This window comes from Coenobita brevimanus, chromosome 63, assembly GCF_032717465.1.
Source record: "Coenobita brevimanus isolate Jiangsu-jjx chromosome 63, ASM3271746v2, whole genome shotgun sequence".
NCBI classification, from domain to species: domain Eukaryota; kingdom Metazoa; phylum Arthropoda; class Malacostraca; order Decapoda; family Coenobitidae; genus Coenobita; species Coenobita brevimanus.
The window spans coordinates 41,567,558-41,595,468 of record NC_137016.1 but is presented as its reverse complement, the minus strand read 5'-3'; the positions used below and the strand labels follow the sequence as shown (position 1 = coordinate 41,595,468).

Here is a 27,911-nt window from a genome sequence, read left to right as displayed (position 1 = left end):
ATCCAGCACACGACATCATACACAAATACTGTCATCTCTCCCCTCCTCGCCCGCCTCAGACCAGCTTGCAGAAGCATATCCATATTCAAATCACTTGCCGCTCCATTCAGTCACTTAAAGACAACACACAGCTGCATGCACAGCCTCCTGATATCAAATGTTCTGAATCCTATCTCGCTCGTGAGGGCAGGGTCCGCCTGTCCAGGCTGAGATGTGGGCATCATCCAGCCCTCTTAAGTTACCAGAAGAGGCTGGATGAGTCCGTCCCTGATGCTTGTCCAGGATGTAACACAGCACCTCATACTATTACGCACATTATGGAAGACTGCATCGTACACAGTCACCTACACCAACAACACAACAGGCACTCCTTGAGAGCTCTGTGGGAAAGCCCGGTCTTGGCCGTGGCCTTCCTTAGGGACTCGGGGCTGTTTGGCCAGACTTCCTAAGGAACAACTACTACTACTACTACTATTACCCTTTGGATATAAACCTACACAGGCTCAGTCTGACCAGAGCACCTTAATTACCCAATAAACCACCAGGTGCCATAATTTTGTTATATGTAGTAAATGGTTTCCTGGTGTACAGGAAACCATTTGGTTTATCACTCAGTGTAGAGTCACCCATAGGCAGAAGGAAGAGGAAAGAATGAAGGAATGAAAGACAGAAGAGGGAGTGTAAGGTCACCTGTGGGCAGAAGAAAGAGGAAAGAATGAAGGAAAGAAAGACAGAAGAGGATAATAAGCAATAATAATTTTTTTTAAATACATTCTTTAAACATTCACCTCTACATCAATGAAGGGGCAGTATTTGTTGCATATATTACAGTATTTTATGTCCATTTAAGATTATATAAAAGAAATCACACTTGCTTGGTTCCAGGTACTGTATTTCAGATTGTTTGTAACAATATTATGCTGTAATTATGACACAAATTTTTTTTGGGGAAACTAAAAATTATTCTGAGACTAAGAACAATTGAATTATAGCACTGTATGCTAGAAGGATGTAGATGGAAATTTATAAAAATACTCAACACATCTAATGAAAAGACTTGGTTTACCTCTTAATGGCACATGCTACCATACAACCAGTAGACACACCACATACTGCAAGGTAACTACATCGTACTACCATACAACCAGGGAACTACACAGACACAGTATACTACAAGATAACTACAGTGCACTACCATACAACCAGCAGCTACTCAGGTACAGAATGCTACAAGGTAACTACAGTGCAAAAGATCACAGTATTAAAACAGATGCAGATGAATTAACCATAAACACCATCAATCAGAGAGCTGTCTTTTTCATCTTGTTTTAGCTGACGTAGGTTTACTTCAACTTATGAGCCCCCTTGTAGTGAGAGTTAATGAAGACTACACATATTTCTTTAAATTTATATCCTGGGGTGAATAAAATCACCTGCATGTAACTACAAAGGAATAAAAAATATCTTTGAGATGAAGGGCTTACAACCATGTATAGCTTAATACATGGTTTTGATATTCTGATTATCATATTAAATTATTGCTGTGTGACAATTAAGATACTAAATTGTGGCATTCCCCTCCTTAGGATAACACACGGAAAAAAAAAAAAAGTTCCTTTTACTTGTTAATATGTACTTTCATCTATCCATCCATCATCCAATCCTATGTTGCCCCCAGAGGAGCACAGGAACCCGGGGCTAGGCAAGTTGGTCCTGACATTTAAGATGAGTCAAGTCAATATTTCTGAAACAGTGCATCCTAGCTTTTTAATTTAGTATATTCCATACATATAAACAGGATTGTACATCCTGTGCATGAGCTAAACAAAATCTTATGAATATATACAGCAATTACACTGATCTTCATAAAAATAGAAAGTGCATCTTGAATAAAAGTGGTGGCTCAATCGGTAGAGAGGTGGCCTGCGGTCCTACTGGACCCAGGTTCAAATCCCCGCTGGGACAGGGAACAGTTTAAGGATTTGAATTTCATGTAAAACAGACCTTACCGATCTACCAGATGACCCGTCGACATGTCATAAAAATACCCCCACTGATACCAATACACCAGTCCTGTATCAAACAACCCTAGCATGTATTCAATATGGGGAGAAGGTGTTAGCGCTGAAGTGGTGACATGTAGAGGTGTATGATACGTGGGAGGACTACTGGGCCTTGGGAGCAGGCTGTGAAGCCTATGCCCAGAGTCAAGCACATAAATATATATATACTGTATATATATATATATATATATGTATAATCATTTCAGCCACACTGACACTTATATATCTTAGGGCTACTGTCAGTTGACAATATTTAAGTTCAGGAGCTCCATCTTGGCCTCAACGGGTTAAGGAACATACAATATATACAGTACACTACTTCAACAGTATCTTAATACAATCTGGAATATCATAATACTACTGACAGCGATGAGGACAAACTCAAAAATGTTACTTTAAGAAAGGAGTATTCTGCAGGAAAGTACAAAAACCAAGAATGTTTTTTATCTCTTAATGCTAAATCATGTCATTGTGTACTTATACCTGCACACGTCTGTCAAAGCTTCATGTCCTGTGTGCTGAAACACAGGCATGATAAGTGGTGAGCAGAGCAGAGGGAAAGTACTGTATTGTATACAACAAAACAAAACACAAATCAAAGGAAGGTTTACCGAAGGAGATGTATGAATAAAAAGTCTGGTAAAATCAGTTAGTGGGTACATTAGAAAACACAGTACAGTACTAGAAAAGGAAGTATCTTGATAGCTAAGAAGTTCCTGTTTTATTTTGCCCCTTCTCCCATTCATTTTAGCTAAAGCCTGTGGTCCAAAATATATTAAAAAAAAATATCCTGTTCAAGTTCCACTGCTACTTATACAATAAATTTGCTAGTTTCTCTCATTTTAGAGTGTTAATTATATAGAAAAAGTCTGATATTTTGGAATACATCTCTAAGACAACTACTGTACTTACAATGACTACAGCTACAATACAGACAACTACAACTGTATCTCAAGAGGGGCACACTGGTCTGCTAGATTATAAAATACACCTCTAATCAACTTTGTGCTTGGCTCCTGATGAAAAGATGCATCTCAAGAGAGCTCGCACGAGGCGGTAGAACAGCCAGAAGAACAGCAGCATCACGCCCACCACAGTGACCCATACATCAACATTGTATAACTTGTACCTAGGAATGAATGCATCACACAAGATTATATGGATACGATAAAAAACAGCATGAAGTAAAGGCAACATAAAACTACAACTAGCATTATTATAGGGAAGGAATTGGGCAGTACTACCTAGTATACAAGTACAGTGCTAAGCTTGAAGACTGACATGTCCTGCTGCTGTATCATTTACTGTACAGTACAGAAAGTTCTTGTTACTGTACATGTTGCTTATTATTTTTTTTTTTAACCCACAGTAATTGACAGAAAAAAAAAATTAAAGTTAGACTCATACCTACAAACTTCAAATTCATTATAAAAAGCACTGTATTATCATGATAATACATACCACGGCATGTCTAAGGAAGGGCAACGGAGGTGTGTGGCTCCATTATGCCTTAAGACATACTCCACCCAGTACACAGCCACCTCAGTAGGATGCTGTGGTTGGTCCTTCATCACTGCAGATCGGTGTGCTACCCGTGCTTTTAGCCTGGTAACGTAACAAATATTGCCTGGTAATATTGTGAACGTCAAATCTTTCTAGTGCCGTACCTCTTCCTAGGTGATTTATTTTGCATACTACACTTTATTTTTTTTCTTTTATGTTCTGTTACTACTAGTAGAGAAGGGAGAAAAAGTGAGCAGATGTAAAGAACACTTTAAGGAGTTGCTGAACACAAAGAATGTAAGTAATGTGGGTATAAGTGGCTGGGCAATGGTTGAGAGAATGAGTGATATGAGAAGAGAGGAAGAAATCAGTAGGATGGAAGTTGTGGAAGCAATGAAGAAAGTCAAAATGGTGAAAGCCCCAGGAATTGATGGAGTGTGTGGTGAAATGCTGAAGCATAGGGGAGAGTGATAGTAGTAGAATGGATGTGGAAGATGTGCTGATTGGCCTGGGAGGAAGGTAGTCACGGAGGATTGGAAGTCAGGTATAATTATTCCCCTGTACTAAGGAAAAGGAGAAAAAGAAGTGTGTGGTAATCACAGGGGCACTTGTGTTCTTAGTGTAACAGGAAAAGTATATATATATTTGGATACTTATTGACAGAGTTAGGGAAATAACAGGGGAATTAGTTGGAGAAGAAGAGGGAGGTTTTAGGATTTAGGAAGGGAAGAGGTTGTGTAGATCAGATATTCATTCTTTGGTCTTTAGTGGAAAAGTTTCTAGAGAAAGGAAAGAGGTTGTACGTGACCTTCATGGATTTGGAGAAAGCATATGACAGGGTGGATGGACATGGAATGTGGAAAGTATTAAGAATATATGGAGTAAATGAGACGTTGTTGAATGTCGTGAAGAGTATGTATGAGGGTGCTAAGGCTGCAGTGCATGTGTATAATGAGCTGAGTGTATTTTTCTATTTGAAGGTTGGATTGAAACAGGGATGTGTCATGTCTCCATGGCTGTTCAATCTGTATATGGATGGGGTTATAAAAGAGATACAAGGTAGGTCAGTGGATGCTGGAGCAGCCCTCATGAGAGAGAGCAGTGTTTGGAAATTCCCTGCACTGTTGTTTGCAGATGATACTGTGTTGATAAGTGAAGATGAACGGGAGCTGCAAAGCTTGGTGAATGAGTCTGAGAGTGTGTGTAAGGAACAGAATCCAAAGTTGAATGTGGGGAAGAGTAAAGTTATGGCCTTCGAGTGAAATGAAGTCTGTGAATGTACAGTGAGGCTGGATGAGGAGGAAATGGAAAATGTGAGTGCATTTAACTACTTAGGTAGTGTGATGAGTAAGGATGGAAGTTTAGAGGGTGAAGTGCTTAAAATGGTACAACAAGGAAGAAAGGTTGCTGATTCTTTGAAAGCAGTGATAAGAAACTGGGATGTGAGCATGGAAGTAAAAAAGTCGCTGCATGACAGTATTGTGATACCAACTATAACGTATGGAACTGAAGCTTGGACCTTGTTGGAGGGACACAAGTCAAGAGTGAGAGCAGTGGAAATGAGTTGTTTGCGAGAAGCATGTACAGTAAAGGCACATGGAGTGACAGACTGACAAATGAGGAAGTGAAGGAGCGTTGTCGTGTGGATGTGATAGAAAACGTTAGGAGAAATACACTGAGGTGGTTCGGCCATGTGGAGAGGATAGAGAGCAAAAGACTGACAGGAGAGATTATGTGAGTGAGGTGGAGGGGGGGGTGAGGGTGGGGGAGGCCAAGGATGAGACTGAGAGATGGAGTGGAGAGGTATAAGAGAGAAGGGGGTGTAAGCTAGGAGCAGGGCAGCAAAATGACTGGGGACAGAGCAACATGGAGGCGATATGTTTGTGGCCACTCCTTATGGGATTAAGGCATCTGGTAATAGATATATAGAGAGATACTACTAGGACAACTGCATAAATAATATCCAGGGATTATTAAAGCACTATATGCAGAAATAAACTGAATATGAATACAAGCCAGTTAAAAAGGTGGGCACCAGTCCATTACTCTTTTACTCCATTACTAACGAAGTTACATTTTTGAGTAACGGAGTAATGGACTCGTTACTTTTTTTTTTACTGTAACAGACCGAGTAACTTCCATTATTTTCCTAGTCCGTTACCTTGTTACTTTTTGCTACGTTACTCCGTTACATTTTGCTTCGCTTACTTCATTTGTATCAACACACGCTATTGGCCACTTGAATAACCAACAGCGAATAGTGTGCACCAATAAAATGAAGCTGAAAGAAGCCATGCCTCAATGCACATGTACGGTCAAGGCCCGGCTGGAGGATATCTGGAAGAAGGATGGCAAGCTGACGGACATGGCCTTCTACAAGGAGCCAGCCCTGATGTGTGTCTTTGCCAGATACAACACAGCCACCCCTTCCAGTGCCCCTGTGGAGTGCCTCTTCTCCACTGACAAGGACATCCTTAGAGCCAAGAGTGCCACCATCTCTGATGCTACTTTAGAGTGTCTCATGTTCCTAAGGGTAAATAATATAAAGTATCTTATTGACTGGTAGGCGGCATCACTGGCGTGGTAGTAGTTGTGGTAGTCTGGTAGATGTATCAAGTAGGTGGTATTGGTAGTGTGGTGTGGTGGTAACTGTAACTGTGGTAGTTGTGTTGGTAGTGGTGGACCGTGGAGGGTGGCAGACTAGTAGTATCATGGCAGTGGTGCCTGGTGGTTTTGGTAGATGGTATTTGTGTAGATGCCTGGTGTGGTAGTAGTAGTTATGGTGGTAGTGGTAGTTGTGGTAGCTGCTAGCTGGTAGTGGTAGTGGACTAGTGGTAGTACTAGTAACTACTAACCAGTATTGGTGCTAGCTGCCAAGCTGGTCAGTGGTAGTGGTGGTAGCCTAGTAGGTGGTGTCACTGGTGTGGTGTCATGGTGTACTGGTAGTGGTGGTAGGTAGTGAGTGCCTGAGTGGTGACTAACTGACTGGTGTCGTGGTGTGATGGTGGTCGTATTGATAATTGTAGTGGTGGTGGTGGTACTTGTAGTTGTGGTACTATGTCCTGGTGATTCTGGTGAGTGGCTCTGGTGATTCTGAGTGAGTGGTTCTGGTGTCATGGTGTGGAAGTATCGGTAACTTGAAACTTTGTTGAAGTGGCGATGTTGGTACAGGTAGTAGCCGGTACTCTAGTGGTATGTTGGCAGTGATATTGGCATTGGTGGTGTGATATGATATCACTGATACGGTGGCTAACTAGTAACTAATAAAGTCTAATTGTGGTAAGGGTAAGGGCAGGTATGGTAAAAATATAGCTAAAATATAATAGCATTAAATAATTAAAACTTAAAAAAAGATTAAAAGAGAATATTTAGTATAAATGTTTTTTAAATGTTTTTGTACTTGTATTAACTACTTTGTGCAATCATGCAAGTCACAATAAATGTAATGGATATATTTAAGTTTTAATTACAGGGCAACTGCCAGCAAGCCGAGGACATAGAAGACATAGGACAAGGTCATTCCACCACTGGGCTACCAGCAGCCACCATCCACTAGTGCCAGTAGCAGTACTACCAGATTAACCAACCCCATCCCGACGTTTTTGGACCTTTTTTTTTTTTTGGCCCAAACATCTGCTTTTGGTGAGAAACATCGAAAATTCATAGAGAAATCGCTCACCTGAGGTTTAAAATACGTGATTTAGGTACGTGCACTTCCTTACCTGACTGGGTTTTCTAAAAGGCTGGCAGCAAAGAAAACGAGTTCTATGGGAGGGTAACTATTTTATCCACTCATAAACGGTATTTATTTATTTACTTGGTACGAATTTATACGTAGTACAAGAGTATATTGGTTTTCAAACAGCAATATAGGCATTATATGCATTGTTTCACTCACTAACTCATCATCATTCATGACCTTTTTTTTCCCAAATTACCTGATCATCATTTCTGACTGATTCTTCCTCAAATGCTGTGTAAACTTTGTCATCCACATTGTCATCGATTGGGGAATCACTCTGGCCCTGAATGTCTTTATTGACCAGGTCACTGGTAACACGTGAATTGCCGAGACAATGGCGTGCAGGGGGGGGGAGAGATTATGCGGTGTAAGGCATTGTTCCTGCTTGGCATCTTGCAGAGGAATAGAGGAAGGTGTCCCGTGTATACATGCCAAAAATCACTCGCGAAAATTGAAAATTGTGCAAATTAGGGACCTTGCAATGTTGCCGCATTAATTCACATCGCCGGGACGGCACGGGTTAAATACAGTGTGACTGTCAGACTCAGAGCAGTGAGCACAATGTCTAGTGATGGTTTTAATATCCGTCTTTAACCTTTTTTGTATTTCTTACTGTTATATAATGAAATTAATGTTTTTTTTTTTTTTAATACAAGTAATGGAGTAGAGGAGTAATGGTAACTTCCATTTCTGTTGTAAAGAAGTAACAGTGTAACTGATAATGAAGTTACTTTTCTAAGCAATGGCGTAGTGGATAACGAAGTTACTTTCTAGAGTAACGATGCCCACCACTGGCCAGTTACAACGATAATACTTCAAGGCCAAACTTTAACAATTTCACTCAGCAGACACTCATATCAGGTAGTGTGTTAATGGGATCACAGCTTTATCCAGTGCTGTTATACATCAATGAAGTTCCCCTGTTGACATAATCTTTGCAATAAACATCAACATAAACACCAACTCTATAGATTATTAACTACTGTAACTTAAAAAAAAAAGTATTATGTTAGTCTCAGTCTCTGATGTTGAGAATGGCAGAACACTATGGTACCTACATATTCACTATACGCTGTAAATGCTGACACACACACACTCACACACACACACACACACACACAGAATGACAAGGATGGGATATTTTTCCTCTCTGTAACAGCTTAATGATAACCTAAGACCTGTGTTTCAAATAACTTCAATGTTCATACCACCACCATGAAAAGGGAATGAAACTACGGCCCCCTTCTCCATAGACTTATGTCTTGAAATTACAGTACCCTCGCGTCCAGCACGGTAATATTGTCATGCATGGGTCACGTGTTGGACCAAAAACGTGTTGGACTAACAATAGAGCTTATGGGGAAAAATGAATTATGTCAGCAACCCTCGGAAAAGTCACCCTAAATACCTACCATATACCTATACATATATTGGTACTATTGTAATTATAATAAATGGTACTGTGCTATGAATGATAACTAACCTTTTAGGATAGTGTTGGTGGGCTTGCTGGGAATGGAAGGTGGTATCCAAGGCTGTAGTTAGTCCTACTGGGACCCCGGAGGATGGCTGCTGGCGTCACTAGCGGGTAATGGCTGTTGCTCCTCCTCAACCTCCCTCATAAATCCTTCGAAATCAAACCTCCCTCATAAATCCTTTGAAATCACACTCAGAATCACTATCTTCGTCCATTAATCCTCGGCAAAGTGCATGCTTCTCACACTGTTGCCAGAGCCCCGTCTCGTGACTGTGGAAAGTGATTGCTGTCGCTGACTCGGTAGAGAATAAGGAGAAGCAACTTTGTTTATAAACTGGTACGCACGCCGATGAGAAGGGTTTCAAACGATTGATATTTATTCTAAAATATTAATATGTATTCAGTGTCAGGCTAAATGTTCAATGCTGTAGTACGATACATTCTCTGTCGAGTCGCCTGGGTTTTGGTCACACTGTTTTCCCCATCGTATGCTCGGCAGGAATCCACCCAGATGAATTCCAAATGCCCGTGGTATTGTCGGCAATTTTACCACGTTACCGTTCCAATTTACCATTGTATCCTCGGCAAACCTGGTATGAAGTGCCGTGTGATAGCCTTCGGCTGCCAGGATCTCATCTTAAGTTTTTTATTATGATCACGTTGGCATCATTCATGTCGTAGGCCTTGGCAATGTCAACTTTCCTCTCCTCTTTCTTCTTCCTCTCAATGCTTTCTAGCTTGGTGGCCTGAGGGAGGTGCCAACGCTTCCTGGGGTTCTCAGAAGGCTTCCTAGGCATCGTGAGCAGGGTAAAATGCAGTAACTAGGGCAGAAAATGCAGCAAGAAAAAAGCACCTTCCAATGCAATTATGTGACTGAGTGGCTCTGTGGCAGGAGAAATGTAAACAAAACATCATGTGACACCAGAAGCGTTTTTAATTGGGCGGCATCACGATCACGTCACGATAGTGAGCGGGGAAGGCTACCTGATCAGAAGTTTTTCATTGGCTATCATCATCATGGGAATGTCCAGTATGGCCGTGATCGTGCTAGAGTGAATTCTGTGGATTTGGCCCACTTCTCGGAGCTCTGTGCGTGTTATGCTAACACACTCATGTTGCAGTAATTAAATCGTATTAAATAATACTAATTAATTGCTCACCGTGCTGGACTCGAATTGTGCTGGACTAACGCGTGCTGGACGCAAGGGTACTGTATAACAGTGCATTGCCCAAAATCTCACAGCACCACAAGGAATGGGAAAAAGGATGACGATGACGACGATGCTAATGCTGATGCTGCTGATGATGATGACAGTGTTAACTCATTACAGTGCAGTTCTGAGAAACTTACTCTTGGTTTGTCATTACAAATTGGAGTTTCTCTTTTAGTGTGTCTGGAGAGAGGTCATCCCAAAGCAGCACACTACCCCAGCCATCAGCCTCCACCTCCACCATGTTGGTCTCCTGGTCCGCAAAGACAGGCATTCCCAGGACAGGCACTCCGTGATACATGGACTCAAGGGTGCTGAGCAGTCCCCCGTGGGTGATGAACAGTCGCAATCGTGGGTCACCTGAGAGAATGGTCACTAAGCCTAGCTTGTAAACTGGAAAATAATTCAAAAATTTCCACACCTAATACAAATACTTTTCCAGGAAAGATATGGCAACAGGTATAGACCAGCTCACTACAGAAGAATTAATTAGAACAAAAAACCTAAAGTTCCCACCAAGAATATCCTGCTGAGGGAGCCACTTGCCCAGGCGGACATTGGGGGGAAGGTCGTCCATGGTGTCCTTGTCCCACTTCCACAGGACTCTCTGCTTCAGTGATCCAAACACCTTCACTAATGTCTGGCGATGCCTGTGCAAAAGACGGTCATTTCTTTGCCTAACAAAAATCTTAGCAATATATCAGATGTGCTGCAACTATGTGGTGCTGTAATTTTCTGAAATTCAGTTTTCATGAGTATTAAACAGAAAACAATAATGTCTTGGGTATTTTACTCTAGATTCTGCCAGATGATTTTACTTGACTAAGATGAACTAAATGAACTAGAAAGGATCATTCGTTTGTATTGCCACTCTTTGCTCTTAAAACCCTCTACACAATATGCCTCTACAGTTTATATATCTCACTCACTCCTCTGGCATGCTAGATGGTGTCACTGCTGAGCCCAGACTGAAGAAAATAAAGCCATCACTGCCAGCACCCTTCACCCAATCATCAAGATCCTGAAAAGAAAGGATAGCCTCTTGTTCTATCAGTACGTGGGGAAAATGAACTGTTGTCTACAAATATGTGGTACAGAGGTGACTGCAAGCTATTAGAACATTTAATGCCATTAACCCTTTAACTGCTAACCTCATTGATCAATGATCTTGATTCATCAGCAGATAACTACTATCCTCATCGATCAATGACTGATTTCTTGCGTTTCACAGGGGACATGCAAGTAATTTTTTGCTTAGGGTGCGGTACATAGGCACTTACAGTCAAGATGCCTATGGCGCATGCTTCTATGGCACAGTTTTCTATGACACAGCAAGGTGCCAGAACAAAAAAAAAAACGAACCACACACATAAAGTACCTATGGCGCGGGGGCGTGGCAAGGTCTGAAACGTGCCTCTTGCCTTGGAACCCCGAACCCTACCCCTTCCACTTCAGTACTATCGTCGTTGGGGTTAGGTACGTTCAGTATTTTATGCCCTTAAAGCCCTTTATTATTTATTGTTTAGTGTTTAGTTCGTGTGTAAATCATGCATTGACTGATTGCTTGATTGTATGCGTCTGTAAAGTGGGGGAAAATGGGGAAAAGTGGGGTGAAAAGGGAGACTTTGGGAGAAAGTCCAGAACCAAATTCCATTTTTCCCATAAGTTTAGTTATTTGTATAGCACAGTTTTCCATGGCGAGGGCTTGTTCCAAAACCAATTAGCCATGCCTTAGGCAACTTGACTGTACCTGATCTTAAACCACAGCGTCCCCTCAACGTATGGGTATGTCAACTTTTTTTCATGCTGAGACCCAATGACGTACTGGTACGTTTTGCAATTGCTAGGTCCGTCATGTGCAGATATTTCAAGTTTCGCGTGTGATTTTTGGTAGGCATACGTAGGACATCTTCCTCTACCTGCCGCCAGGTGGGGACACTCCCCGACCCCACGTGACCCCCGCACACCATTGTCTCGTTCACTCACCTGCTAGCAGTGACCCACTCAAGACATGGAGCGCCGCAGTCTCTCTGACGACGAAATTCAAGCCACCCTTGATGCTTTCACAGGTGACAGTGTTTCCCCAGTCGATAACATGTGAAGGACGAAGATTACGTGGCACCAGAAGAAGAAACGAGCTGCAGTGATGAGGAGGTACTGTCACCATGGAAGGTGCAGTACGTCACATACCGCAGGGCTAGGGAAGGCCAGCCTAGACCCCAATCATGTGCACGCACCTCTCTCCAGCCCCTAGATGAAGGGTCTAACAAGGACAAGGACAAAAACAAGGACAGAGCAGTAAGTCGGGGTGTTCCCTTGCGGTTGGGGAGGGAGAGGATTTTGTTGCAGGGTGCTAAAGGGGCGGCGAAAACGAGAAGGGAAGGTGTGAGTGGTGGGGCAGGCACCTGAAAGGGCAAGTGGTGGTGGTGTTGGGGAGCCAGCTCCCGGGTGAACACGTGGTGCACCTGGGGAGCAGGCAGGTGGGGAGCAGCCGCTCCCCAGCACCATTTTCACCCTGCAAACTTCCCGCGCTTCCTCCCCACAGCCCCACGATGAGGGGAAAGGAACAAAAGGGAAGGGAGAGAAAAGGGAGAGGGGAGAGAAGCGTGAGTGGGGAAGGGTGCTGCTCTCCACCTCCCCAACCTCCCCACCACCCTCTCCTCCCCACCCTGACAAAGGCGACGATAGGGATGAGGCTGGGTGTGTTGGTGTGTCATAGGACTGGGAAGATGGAAGTGATTTCACTCCCATCATTCACCAGTTCACAGAGGAGTGGGGGTCTGGCTGTACCGCACCTGGCCTCCATGCAGGCTCCACCAGGGTGGATTTCTTCCACCAATACTTCAGTGAGGAGTTTGTGGAGCAGATACTGGACCAAACCAACACGTTTGCTTGCAGCCAGTGCCGTCGAAGCGAGCATGAAGGAACAACCAGCTGGCACTCCCAGCGATATGGCTACCCAGTCACGATAGGTGAGATGTTAATATTTTTTGCCCTAGTTCTCTTCATGGGTATTGTGAGGAAACGACAAATTACAGCACTCTGCTCTACGAATCCAATGATAGACACGTCTTTCTTTAGGAAAGTAATGGGTCAGAATAGATTTAAGTAAATTCTGAGCTGCCTCCACTTTTACGATACCGAAAACCCTGCAAATGCTAATAACACTGACAAAATGAGAAGAATAAGGATGGTTTTTGATCACCTGCAGGAAAAGTTCCGCTCATCCTTCTATCCTTACAGAGACCTTGTCATAGATGAGAGTCTCGTGTTGTGGAAAGGCAATATTTTTCAGCAGTACATACCCAGCAAGAGACACCATTTTTGGTTCAAGATTTTTATGTGTGACTGTAAAACTGGTTATGCGCAAGACATAGTCTTGAACACCAGTGCACAGACGGACATAACAGAAGATCGAAGTATTAGACTCTCAGGGACCATGGTGAAGACCATGATAGAGGAGTACCTTCATCGTGGTCAAGTCTTGTACCTAGACAACTGGCACACTAGCCCCCTTCTCGCTCGGTGCCTCCACCTTGACAACACCAGAGTCTGTGGCTAAAAACACCAGCATGTGGTCAAAGTTGAGAGGAAACTTGACAAGAATTTTTTTTCTTTTAAGCAAATAACATTCTCGCCACTGTATGGAACCACAACAGGGAAGTTTTCCTCCTTTCAATGGTACACCGCCCCCTGATGCACTGCACAGACTCCGTGGATTACCGCAGCAAGAGGAGGCACCACGTCTAGAAACCAGAGTCAGTTACTGACTACAATGTCAACATGAGGCAGGCTGACAAGTCTGACTCCATGATTTCCAGTGTGGAGTGTGCCAGGACCATGTTGAAGTGGTACAAAAAGCTTTTTTTCCACCTGCTAGACATCACAGTCCTCAAAGCCCACTACCTCCACGCCTTGACTACGGGTACCTCACAGACCTTTGAGGGGTTTGTGAGGTAGATGTACCGTGAACTAATCTCAAAATATGCAGAGAAAAGGCCACATCACCGTCCCCGCCCCGCCACTGCCGGACAGATTCCCCTATGCCTCACAGGACGCCACTTCCCCAGCATCATCCCTCCTCAACTGAACCGCCCTAGACCCCAGTGCCGCTGTCACATATGCAGTCACTTGAAAGCAAGACCAACCACTCAGAGAACAGACACTAGGAAAGAGTGTGTTGACCGCAATGTAGGATTGTGCGTGAAGCCCTGTTTCCGGGAATACCACAACTTTGTACACTTCTGATACTGTGTGTGCTTGCGATATATGACGCTCACTATACAGTCATCCCTTAACATTCGCGGGGATTAGGTAACAGAGACACCCGCAAATGTTAAAAATCTGTGGATATCTGCTGCCCCCTTTAAAAACACCTCTGGACCCCCCATTTCCTCCTATAACTAAAGAAAAACCCTATGTGCATGTTTACAATATTATTTAATACAAGAACACTAAACAACTACTTTATTTAATACAAGAGCACTAAAAGTTAAAAATAATGAATAGTGTACTCCTGCATGGTCTCTTCTGACTACTGTGCTCATCCCAGCTCCCTCCAAAAGGAAGAGTGTTACAGTGCATTTCATTCACTGGATAATGTCATTACTGTACTAAAATAGCCATGAACTGTGCCTGGGATAATGTTACAGTGTCAGTAGAGTTCAATGAGATTTTTTTTTTTTTCTGTAGCCATCCGTGGATATTTAAAACCGTGTATGTTAAAACCGAGGATGTTAAGGGATGATTGTAGTAGTAAGGCCTGTAAATATATGTGATAATTGTTATATAAAGTGTAAATTTGTATAATGTTTGTGGGAAAGTATTATGTAAGTTGAAAAATAGACTGTAAGTTGAAACAACAATCACAGTGAGTCACTGGTGCAAGAAACTGGTGATTTTTATGTGTTTGGTAAGTGAAACAACAATTATATCGCCTATATTTGTGTATAAAAACCAATATATTCTTGTACTACATATAAATTCGTACCAAATGAACAAATACCTACCTATTTTGAGTGGTTTGCAATAGTTACTCCTACCATAGAAAACATGAGAGCTTCACCTGCGTCTCCAGAGAAGATGGTACCAGGTGTGGGGAGGGTCACCTGTACAGCGCACTTCTAGGCTCAGGTGAGCACTTTTTTTGTGATATGCCGTTGTTTCTCATAAAAAGCGGAGGTTGGAAAAAAAAAAAAAAAGGATGGGGAGGAGGGTCATTGGCAAAAAGTCAGTTGGGACGTGACGGGTTAACCTTGTGATGTTCATTTTTTCAATCGTTGCTACCCTTGGATGATTACACTGTACTCAGAGTACAGAGAAATATCTTGTTGTTAATGAAGGAAATATCTAACCCCTGCAACATAAGAAGTCTCTCCCAAGCTGAACAAAATTACCTCGGCAGAATGAAAAGTTTTTCCACGATGAACAGGGCTGCCTGGGAGTAGCATGAATATAATACAAAGTACAATAATTATCCACATACTCCATTTGTTTTTACTAGGTGGAGATTTTTGTAATGTTGTGTACATCATTGCTGTAAAGCGATTTAAAAGTTTTGAGCTATGGTGGCCCAGCCCTGGGATATTATGCCCTGCCATGGATACTGCTACCATAATATACCTATGAATTTAACTTGCACATATCCCCAAATATACAGTACAGTAGAAACTGTATGTATATATCCCTTACTTAAATAACACCACCATCTATCAGCATGATAATATTCTTTTCACCTTTAACTGACCCAGAACTTCATTTTTTTGCAGCTTCTTTCATAAAGCTCAATGGCAGAAAAGGCAATTCTAAGGCTCTACATCATTCCCAAACCACTTCTTCATGACCAGCATTGTATAGGTACTCTTAACATTAACCACTTGCTGTAACTAACCACTCAAAATGAAAAGATTGCAATTTCAGGCCAAACTTAAAAACAAACAAAACAAGTGTATAAACTACATGCTCTTTACCTTAGGAAGAGGCTGTGCAGAACCACAATGGATGCCCCCTAAATGGATTACAGATGGGACATATGGCCGTGGCGGCATATCAACAGTTTTCACACTGCAAAGAATAATGAATGGTTAAGGCTAGGCTATATGGTCATAGCAAGAAATCAACAGTTTCTACAATACAAGGAAAAGTGAACAGTTCAGCCTTACCCAGGAAGTTATGAATGATATGAGCAGTGACAAAGGAAGGGACTGCAAAAAAGCTTAGGTGTTTAATTTCTAACATCTCACTGGTGACAGTTTGGGATATGTTATTGTCATGGTGTCCCTGCATAAACTCTGTGGCTATAATTCATCCACCTTGACTTAGTGGTGACATTTGTCTTCTTGCACAATAGTTTATTTCATGTAGTTTAAGGGCAGAATAAGATGCCTCAACATCCTTTCCATAACCTTTTCTTGTGACTTGCAACATACTTTCACCTCTTGTTACAGGTCAGAATTCTAGATGAAGAGAAGGCAATTTTAGGCAAATGTAAAGTGAACCAACTGTACAACCAGAAATACGGAAGCAACAGTGCCCCAGTGAACGTACTGCACCATACCTGTTGATCAACGCGAGACTGGTATTGTAGCGGAGGACGGACAGACTGGGCATGTCTTCAGGGCACAAACCTCGACGGCGACACTCATTCTCCATACTGCAACACCAAGATGACTACAATAATGGTTTCCTCCCTTATACTATACCATACAGTACAGTATCAACAATTTTTTATTCTTACACAGCTTGCAACAATGACTCTCCTCAAATGCAGTTTATACTAATGGTGTATGTAGGTGAGGTGGAGGGAGGGAGAGGGAGGGAAAGACTGAGGATGAGCTGGAGGGATGGAGTTGAGAGGTATATGAGGGAGGGAGGAGTGAGTTGGGGGGAGGGTAGTCAGATGGTGGGTGACAGAGCAACTTGAAGACGTTTTGTCTGCAGACACCCTTTGCGGGATTAGGGCGTTGGGCAATAGATAGATGGATAGATGCTGGAGAGAGATACTTTTATGGGATGGCACCAATATACAGTAGCTGGTCAGCTATGCTGCCTGGTTATACAAATGTCTTTCAACTACAATATGTCTCTATACCCTGAAGAGGATGGTGGAGTGTTATAGAAGGGCAACTTCGCCAGCAGTCCACCAGGTTCATGTTACAGAAGTTGGGGCTACAGTTACTACTTCTGCCCGATAGTTTTTCATCCTTATAAAAAACCAACTCCCTTAACTCTTCAGTCTGAAGATACAATTTTAATTTTATTATTGTTACCAACTGATCATTTTAGTTAGCTTTGGGGAGGACCTTACATGGTGGACCAGGATTATTGGAATTTTTTTCAATGTGTTTCACTTGAAGAGATTTCCCATGAAGTACATACCTGTAAGTTGACAGCAAGAATAAAACAAAAAGTCACCATCAGATGACGTGGTTAAACATTATTAACTCTCCTCTCTCCCACATTACCAACTTACTAACACCCTCTTCTTCTGTTCTTACAAGACATTCATCATACCTCTGGACCACATTCAAATTCCAAACAACATAAATTTCTGTACAACAGTATGGCAACAACATGCAGCACTGTAATATAAAGTTTTGTTACACAAAGCTAAGGTACCAAACATGTTATGCATCATTAAACTGTAAAACAATATGACAACAACATGCAGCATTGTACTATAAATTTTGTTACACATGGCTAAGGTACCAAACATGTTACCTATCACTAAATACTAAACAGCCAAAGTTCAACACAATACGAGGTGCTACCCGTAAGTTCCAGTAATTTGAATATTGTTGGAAAATAGGTTACCTTACCTCCTAGTCCTCACTGTCACCTTCAAAGTAGTCCCCTTGGGCATGTATACAGTGGTCCCAGCGTTTTTTCCACAAGTCCATGCGTCCCTGGAAGGCTTCAGGCGTGATGGTCTTGAGCACATCCTGCGATTCTGTCTGGATCTCCTCAATCAAGTCAAATTGATGCCCTTTCAGTTGTAATTTCAGCTTGAGAAACAGGAAAAGTCGCAGTGGGCAAGGCCAGGCAAACAGGGTGGGTGGGGAATGACTTCCGTGTTAGTGGAAGCCAGGAACTGCCGGACAACAACTGATGCGTGGATAGGGGCATTTTCATGATGCAGGACTCAAGTCCATGTTCTTTCACTGTTCTGGAAGTTTGCAGCAGATGTTCTCCCTCAGACGCTGCGAAACTTCACAGTAAAACTTTCCACTGACAGACTGACCCAGTGGGATGAATTCCTTGTGAACAATTCCTTGGATATTGAAGATAACGATCAACATCGACCTGACATTGCTGTGAACTTGACGTGTTTTTTTCACCCTTCCTTGAACCGCTTGTACCAGAAAAATGTTCTGCTTTGGGACATGGCATTGTCACCAAAGGCTTGCTGAAACAACCGGTGTTTCTGCAGCCATCTTGTTGATCTTGAAGCTGAACTTGATACAGGTTCTTTGTTCTGTGAGGTCCACCATTGCAAAACCGCCAAACCACCTACACACCACATGACAATAGTAAGCGTAGCTCAACAACACGTCCACTCACAGACATGGCTGGGGCCACACTGATGCACAAGGGGTGCTGGTGACTCCTCCTAGTGGCAAAAGGCAAAACTGCAAAAGGTTAGCTCCCTCTGTTCAAATTACTGAAACTTTTGGGTAGCACCTCGTACATGACAGCAGAGTACCCTTACTAAAAAGAAAAAAAGCCATTACCTACCTCAAGCCAACACAGTACAGTACTCAGTAACAATTCCAAACAAGACCTCTCAGAATTTGAATTTGGCTCTCTGTTATTATATTTTTATTTCTTCTCAGAGGGAACAATCCTGTGGGTCTCTGGCTTTCGGTTTCTTCTTCCTTGCATTAAAAGAATAAAAAAAAAAAAATAATGTACAGGCAGCCTATCCTGAAATGGCCACTGGACACATTACACTAATCTTAATACTTTAAATGGAATAAGACTATTTCATACCTTGGGATGACATGGTACTCAGTTACAACCGCAGATAAAACGTCTGAGAGGGTACTGAGAGCCCGTTGTGTAAAGGTCATCGGATGCTTGAAAGTAAACAACTTGGAAGCAATATAGGAGGGGAAGTTTGTATTTCCTAAGAGATCACCGAAGGGAGCCATCAATCCAGCTGGAATAACATATATATAGGGGAGCTGTGGAAGAAACAAACATATACATAAGAAAGCATTAAAACAAAGTACTGTACAAGAATCATATAAAACAGATGAGCATAATAAAATACAGGAATCATATAAACAGACAAGCATAATAAAATGGTGTACAAGAATCATACAAAATAGACAAGCATAATAAAAAATCAGCAGTAGATGGAAAACAAAAGAGTCAAAGGATGACTGCTGGTAAAATTTGCACATTCACAAGAAAGTCAAACATACACATCAACATCACACTGTTGGTGGAGTAGATGGAACCACTGCATCTGAGATGACTGAAATTCAAAGGCATGTAGACGAAACAAAGTGACAAAACCTGTTTCAGCGTTGCATAATTAAGAGTAAAAATACTGGGATGGGATGTTCAAACACATTTATGATCAAAGCATTGCCATGACTGTGGTTTGCTTTCTGCAGGTTGGATAAGAAGTACGCATAATATAACCATGCATTTTTTCTTTCTTTGAGTGTAAAAATCAATTAACAAAGAAAAAACAATGTCATCTCAACTTTGTATGAAGAGCAGTGAAAAGAAAGTCTCTAGCTTTTGTTTCTTCTTCTTCTTCTTCTTCTCCTTTCAGCTCTCCCCTTAGGGGTCGCCACAGCGGATCACCTGTCTCCATCTTACTCTGTCTTCTGCATCTTCTTCTCTTACACCTACCACCCGCATGTCCTCCTTCACTACATCCATAAACCTTCTCTTTGGCCTTCCTCTCTTTCTTCTGCCTGGTAACTCCATTTCCGGCATCCTCCTCCCAACATACTCCTTATCTCTCCTCTGTACATGTCCAAACCATCTCAATCTCGCCTCTCTAGCTTTGTCCCTAAACTGACTTACGTGCGCTGTACCTCTAATATATTCATTTCTAATTTTGTCCAACCTCGTCACTCCTAGTGAAAAATGCAACATCTTCAATTCAGCTACCTCCAACTGTGCCTCCTGTCTTTCTGTCAGTGGTACTGTTTCCATTCCGTACAACATGGCTGGCCTCACTACAGTCTTATATACTTTCCCTTTCATTTCTGCAGAGACACTTCTGTCACAGATCACTCCTGTCACCTTTCTCCTCTCACTCCATCCCGCCTGCACTCTCTTTTTTACCTCTCTACCACGCTCTCCATTACTTTGTACAGTTGACCCCAAGTATTTGAATTCATCTTCCTTTGTCACCTCTACACCTTGCAGCCTCATGGTTCCCCTGTCATCTCTCTCATTTACACACAGTACTGGTGGGACAAAGATAACTTTGATTCCGTACAAAGACCAAGGAAAGGAAAGTGCAAAATCTTTTTGTGTGCATAGTTCTTCCTGTAAAAATACATCTAAGTTACATCAGGGAATTATCAAAATTATGTATGAATATCCAATCACCTGTTCACTTCATTTCATTTATAAAGGCTCCGACATACTGTACATGCATCTGTTGGCCTAGGTCACCTAATGGCAACTTTCCACACTGCTTGATCTCTAGCAGTCTCTCTATTCAATCCTTTAACTCTGTACAAGGCCATGTCTCTGGGGATGGTGTTATCATTGTCTTTCTTCCCTCCATCCATCCATCATCCAATCCTGTGATGTCCCATGAGAAGCATGGGAGCCAGAGGCTAGGCAAGTTGGTACTGACATTCAAGATCAGAAAGATCAGCCTTGCTCATTCCTAAGTGGCATTACATAAGCAATAAACCCCAACCATCCTTGGATATAAACCTACACAGGCTCAATCCGATTGGAGCACCTTAATTACCCACTAAATCACCAGGCGCTGTAGTTTGGTAATACGGTTACCACCCAGTGTTAGTACATGGTTTCCTGATGTACAGGAAACCATTTGGCTTGTCATTCAATGTAGAGTCATCCATAGGCAGAATGAAGGAGAAAGAATGAAGGAAAAAAAGACAGAAAAGGGAATGTAAAGTCACTCACAGGCAGAAGGAAGAAGAATGAGGGAAAGACAGAAGAGGAAGGAAGGAAGAGAGGGAAGGGCAGACACTCAAAGCAGCACTACATCGAGTAAGTGGATGGTGAGCACCCCCATTTTCTTCTCATCCATCCATCCATCATCCAATCCTACGTTGCCCCATGAGGGGCTTAGGAGCCCACGGCTAGGCAAGTTGGTCCTGACATTTAAGATGACAGCAACCAGCCTAACTCATCCCTGATTGGCATCACGTGAGCAATAAACCCCAACCACCCCCTGGATATAAACCTTCACCGGATCAATCCAATCGGAGTGACTTAATTACCCACTAAACCACCTGGCGCCAAAATTTGGTTATATGGTTACCACCCTGCGTAGTAAATGGTTTCCTGGTGCACAGGAAACCATTTGGCTTGTCACTCCTTGTAGAGTCACTCATAAGCAGGGGAAGCAGGAAAGAATGAAGGAAAGAAAGACAGAGGAGGAAGTGTAAAGTCACCTGTTGGTAGAAGGACGAGGAAAGAATGAAGGAGAGAAAGAAGAGGAAGCGTAAAGTCACCCGTTGGTAGAAGGACGAGGAAAGAATGAAGGAAAGAAAGACAGGAGAGGATGGAAGGAAAGAAGGATGGAGGAGAGGAAAGGGCAGACACCCGAGGGCAGCATTACATCGAGTGTGTGGATGGTGGGCGCCCCCACCTACCACATTTTCTTCCCTCTTCTATTTATTTCCTTCTCCCATTGACGTATTCATGCCCACACTAACAGACTGAGCAGTCCCAGCAACCCATAAGATCCCACCAAGTAAGTGCATGGCAGAGCACTATTTATGAACAACCCTGTACATTAGAACGAATGGAAATACATGTGCTGTGTGTCCACCGTAAATGGGAAGGGATTCAGGCAGAGGTATTTTAGGAGAAACCATGTCAAGTGCAATGACCAGAGTGAAGAGGGACTGGTGCAACATAGCAGTAAAAAATTGGTCACAACATTTAAACAATCTTATATCCTACCAGCGGCTCTCTCACAATGCATGGATGGACTACATTTATATACAGTAATTCCTCACATGTATCACACTTTCCTTAGCACATTTTTTATTATACATCAGCTAATCAATATAGAAAAAACTTTTGTAGGAATATATTATTGTTCATTACTAAGAGATCATGATGAGCAATGAAGGGTCCGGGATGATGCAACACACTGGCTTTATCCCAATATGTTATTTGTCTCTTTGTGTGACATATTACCCAGACGCATCTAATCCCAACATCAAGTACACTGGCGGAAAGTTCCAGCCATGGAGACATCACACAACCCTGTTTCAGTCCCACATTGAGATCAAAGAACTCACTCAGCTCACCATCCACTCGCACCGTAGCCCTAGCTCCTTCGTACATACTCTTCACAGCACTCAACAATTTCCCCTCCACTCCATATATTCTTAATACCTTCCACATACCTTGCCTATCTATTCTGTCATAAGTTTTCTCCAAGTCCATGAAGGCAGCATACACTTTCTTTCCCTTCTCTAGATACTTCTCCACTAAATATCTTAGAACAAATATCTGATCTACACACCCTTTTCCCTTCCCAAATCCTCCTTGTTCTTCTCCAACTAGCTCCTCTGTCATATGCCTAACCGTATCAATGGGTATTCTACCATATATTTTACCAGTCACACTAAGAAGGCAAATACCCCTATGGTTACCACATACTTCTCTCTCCCTTTTTCCTTTGTATAAAGGAACAATTATACCTGATTTCCAGTCCTCTGGAACCCTTCCCTCTTCCCAAGCCAATCTACACAACTTCCATATCCACTCCACAACAATCTCACCCCCATACCTCAGCATTTCACCACACACTCCATCAATTCCTGGGGCCTTTCCCAACTTGATCTTCTTCACTGCTTCCACTACTTCCATCCTACTGATCTCTTCCTCCCTCCTCTCATCTCTTCTTCTCCCAGCCATTCCCCAACCACTTATACTTGCACTGCTGTCACTCTCTACATTCAACAAATCCTCAAAGTGCTCCTTCCATCTCCTCAATTTCCCAACAATAAAAAGGTACAAAAAAAGAATTACAGAGAAGTTACCTTCATTTGGTGAACAACTGACAGAAAACAGTCAGAGAGAAATGCAGACAGAATAATGAGATCAAACTCTTCTTTTAGAAGATTTTGCATTTCTTGTTTTTCTAAGGCATCAGAACATTTTGTAGGCGCCTCCCGTATGAGGGTGAGTGGGCCCGTCAATTTCCCCCCAAACAAGTTGGGAATAAACTTGGAGATATCCATGTCTGGCAGCACAACCTCTCGCACGTTCTGACGCACCTTTGATGGTTTGTATGCGGAAACCATCGTGACCTGGAAAATAGTACTAACTAACAATATCATTCATTACACATTATGTGTACAGAGTTTATTTTTTTTAATGTCAGAATGTCTATATAGATTTGAATTACCTCGTCACAAAAATCATCAATAATCATCCATCTACAGTCAGTTGTCTTCATCCCATTGGGGATGGCCATAAACTGCCTCCATGTTACCCTGACCTCTGCCACAAAGTTGACCTCCTTCCAACTCACACACCACTCTTATACATATCTCCACCCCATATCTTCATCTCAACATTGGTGCTGTGTAATATATATATATATATATATATATATATACCTGTATGAGGCACCCAGGACCTGAGGGGCGTTACCCACAAGACCCTTGTTTTGAGTAGTTAATCATTAAAGTTAAGGTTTAATTACATACATCATTTCAATAATCATGGCATTATATTATATATCAAAGGAAATGTTTCGTCGACATGTTTTGTCATATGTTTTTGTGTGTGTGTGTTTTTTTTACACCCCCAAAATAAATTTATACATAAAATGTTTGTGCATGAAATTAATGTTACTTTGTAATATATATATATATTGGTATTGGTAACATGTTAAAGTTTTACTATCCTAGGCCCAATAGTTTTTTTTATATGAATTTTTAAATGGTGTTTTTTGGTGTGTATTTTTTCAAAGACTTGACACAAACTTACAAAGGACATTATGCCAGTAGTTCTTGAATTTTGACTGGATGTCGTCCCAACCCACAGCATCAAGACATCGTGCAGAACACTTGCAAGGCTCACCCACTGCCTGGGCATTCAAGTGTTTACTTGTGTGGCTGAAGTAAACTTCACCACTATCTCTCTTCCTCTTCACTTCCCTCTTCTTCCAAGTCTCTGGCTGTCTTGCTCTCTACCTGGTAAACTTCCTGGCCTCACCATCACTTGCTGAATCACTATCACCCATGACTGTCTATTTAATTCACGAAAAAATGGAGAAATAGAGGATTATAATCCACGCACATCTCTGCCATGCCATACACCACCAAGCGTAGCACTGAGTGAGGAGGTAGTCAGCTGTTCACGGGAAGTGACGCCTGATTCGCTGAGACCGGGTGTGTGGCTGCCAGGCGTTCGCTCATTGGCTGATGCCTACACCCCTATGGCCCTGTGCCTTCAAGTACCTCTTTATAAACCCATGCACAAAAACATCCTACTTTCGACCCTCGTCCATGACACGTAGGGGTTCTTTTTCCGTGAAATGTTTGTTGTACGATAATTTTGAACCTCTGAGCTAATTTTTCCCACTTTTAACTCCGAAAGTTGGGAAGTGTGGGTTACGCCCCTATGGTCCTGGGTGCCTCATATATATATATATACAGTAATCACTCTAATATCCGGATGCCCAATATCCAAACATCCCCACTAACCGGACATAATCATCCCGGGATCCAATATTCCCAAAATGGTTCGAAACCCCCCCCCCCAAAAAAAAAAGAAATTTTCCCGCCCCTAATTTGAACTTGCCGCACGCGGCGCGGGAGAGCATTGTTGTGGCGTGTCATTCCTCCGACGTCTGATAGAGCGCCGCTGCATCCTCCCCACTTTCCGCCTGTCTCTCGCTGCGAGTGCACACTTGTCGTTATGGCTGCCCCCGTGATCGCTTTTGTGGTGGTGCCTTTCCTGCTGCAGGCACTCCTGCTGCTCTCGGGCCTCCTCTTAGTGTGTGTGATGATGGCCCCACCACCTGAGAAAAGGAAGAGAGTGGTGCTGACTCTGGAGAAGAAACAGGAGATATTGGAGAAAGTAGATGCAGGGTGGTCTTCTTCCCGCATTCTCCGCGAGTTTAACCTGGCCCGGTCTACTTTGTTCGATATTAAGAGATCCCGAGACAAACTCATGCAGTACATGGCTGACTTCTCGTCGAGAAGCAAACACAATGTGGAGAGGAAGGTGATGTTTACCCCCAAGTTTGCAGAAATTGACCGATCCACGTTGATTTGGTATCGACAACAACGTGCTGCTGGTGTGATGGTATGTGGAACGGACTGCGACAGGGAGATGGGGCCCTTGGGACTCATGGAGGAAGTGCATGCTTTCAAGCAGTGCATTATCAATCGTCAGAATCGTCGGTCATTGCGTCAATCAACCATTGACAGTTTTTTCAGGCCCGTGATCCCTGCTGTGCCCAGCCCTGGCTCCACTCCGTTGCCTCCCAAAGACAGGCCCTCATGCTTTGAGCCACAGCCCAGCACATCAGACACGATGGAGTCACCACTCGACGTGAGTTTGCGGCTGTCTTCAGAGTTGTCTGCAGTGGTTACGCCATCACCACGACCCAGCGATGCACCCCTAGGTCACCTGCCAGTGATACTCTCGGACTCTGACAGTGAATAAACAGCAAGAACTTCTCCACTAGACCACATGGGAAATTAGAGTGTTGTGCGGTGAAAAAAACTGTGTTGTGTTAAGGATTTACAGATGTGAGAGAAAAGACTCAATTGAAACAAAATTTAACGTAAATAGACTTGTTTGTTTAGGCTTTGGAAAATTATTAGAAGAATGGGAAAAGTTAAAGTGCAACACTTAGTAAGTTACAATGGAGCATTAGTTAGACAAGAGTGCACACTGTGAAGAGAACGGACTTCTGTGTGCGATTGACTAAGTTCAGTACAAGACTTCAGGAACAGTGTACTGGAAGTGCTTCAGGAAATCCTTCTTACTGTCAGAGTCCGAGAGGAGGCGGTTATTCATCGAGGTGGCCATGGACTTGCTGTAAGTAGGCAGAATGTTTCATACTGTACTTTTTTCCATACTATACTTACCTCATTTCACTCTTTAATGTCCTTTATTGGTGTGAATAGGGTGTTAGGAGCTATGCATGTGCAGTAGGAAGGTGTTTTTCTGAGTTAGGCTAGGTTAGGGTCCATAAGTACCAGTCCAGGAGCCAGTCACCAGAATGTTTATTGTTGTATGAACCTACTTCTAAACCCTCATTTTATGTTTCTTTTGCATTTATTTCAGTCATTTATGTGCCTTATTGGTGTGATTTAAGTCTTAAATAGGTGCTATGCATGTCCAGAGGGAGTTGTATAGGTGTTTCTCTAAGTTAGGGTCCATAAGTACAAGTCCATAAGCTGGGGCCCAATATCCGGACAGGACCACTATCCGGACCTGCCTATGGCTCTATTACGTCGGATATTGGAGTGATTACTGTATATATATATATATATATATATATATATACACACACACACAGTATATTAGTTCTTGATCTCAAAATTTGTCATTCACCCTAGGAAGGACCACTTGACTTAAGAGCTTTGAAATTTCCTCCATTAACTCTTTCACCATACGAGGTCTTACTGGAGCTGAATACAGATGTCTGGGGTTGTAAAATTAAAATGAAAAGCATCAGTTAAATGAGGTTAAAAGAACTACAAAGTTACTACAATACGGTAGCTACAAAGTTACTACAATACAGTAGCTACAAAGTTACTACAATATGGTAGCTACATGAATTATATATTCAACAATATACACAATAGCCAGGCCATGTTTTGTGGATGATGTTACAGCTACTGATATATGTTTGGGGGAGTGTATGAAGGGCAGGAAATGGGGGCAGTCTGTCAAGAGAGGTAATATGAAGGGACAGTTGGTGAAGAGATGTAACATGAGGTTACAGTTAGTATTTTTTTTTTTTTAATGTGTCTGACTCTGGACATAGGCTTCAAGCCTGCTCCCAAGGCCCAGTAGTCCTCCTGCATGCCATACCTCTACATGTCACCACTTTGGGGCTAATACCCACCGTCCATATTGAATACATGCTAGGGCTGTCTCATACAGGACTGGTGTATGTACAATATGTATGTATGTATGTAGGTTAGTACAGGGTACTGTACTTCAAAAAAATGTTAACAACATGTGGGACTAATATTTTTAGTGAAACAGAATTAAGAGTGCCAGTACAGCAGATCCTGATAACAAATGCATGTTCTTAGCTTAAAAGTCAGTCTCCACTTGTTCTTTACTCCAAAGACAAGTCTTGTTTTTGTTTCAGTGAGTTACAAAAAAAAAAAAAAGTCAGATACTGAAGTATTTTCCATGGGATAATGTTTTTTTGAAGCACCCTGTATTAGACAGGGGGCAGTGTGCTGAAGGGGCAAATATAAGGGAAGTTGTGCATGATGTGATAGTGTATTAAGAGAGGCAGTATTAGGGCAGTGTGTAAAAAGGGTCAGTATAAGGAGTGGTGGGGTCAGTGTGTGATATGGCAGTCCAATCCAAGTTACCTGATGGCCACGGTCTGCCAGCGGGTTAATGATGCCCATGTAGAAATTCTTGTGGCTCTTTGATGATATGGGATTAAGGAAAAGGATGCGATCTGCCTGCACAGATGACACACACACCACCACAGCCGCCACCAGCAACCACACCCGCAT

At 42.5% G+C, this 27,911-nt stretch overlaps 1 protein-coding gene across 1 annotated transcript; it reads right to left on the bottom strand.

Annotated features, from left to right (window-relative positions):
• Positions 1-3,021: 3,021 nt before the first annotated feature.
• LOC145404355 (UDP-glycosyltransferase UGT5-like) lies at positions 3,022-27,911 on the bottom strand. The gene is made up of 10 exons (XM_080275876.1): positions 27,762-27,911; positions 23,223-23,492; positions 18,985-19,178; positions 16,553-16,648; positions 15,966-16,059; positions 10,926-11,017; positions 10,513-10,646; positions 10,137-10,356; positions 3,525-3,668; positions 3,022-3,192 (listed from the first exon to the last, which is right to left on the bottom strand). Exons 1-10 carry the CDS (start codon positions 27,909-27,911, stop codon positions 3,057-3,059), a joined length of 1,530 nt encoding a protein of 509 aa, XP_080132002.1. The 3' UTR covers positions 3,022-3,056.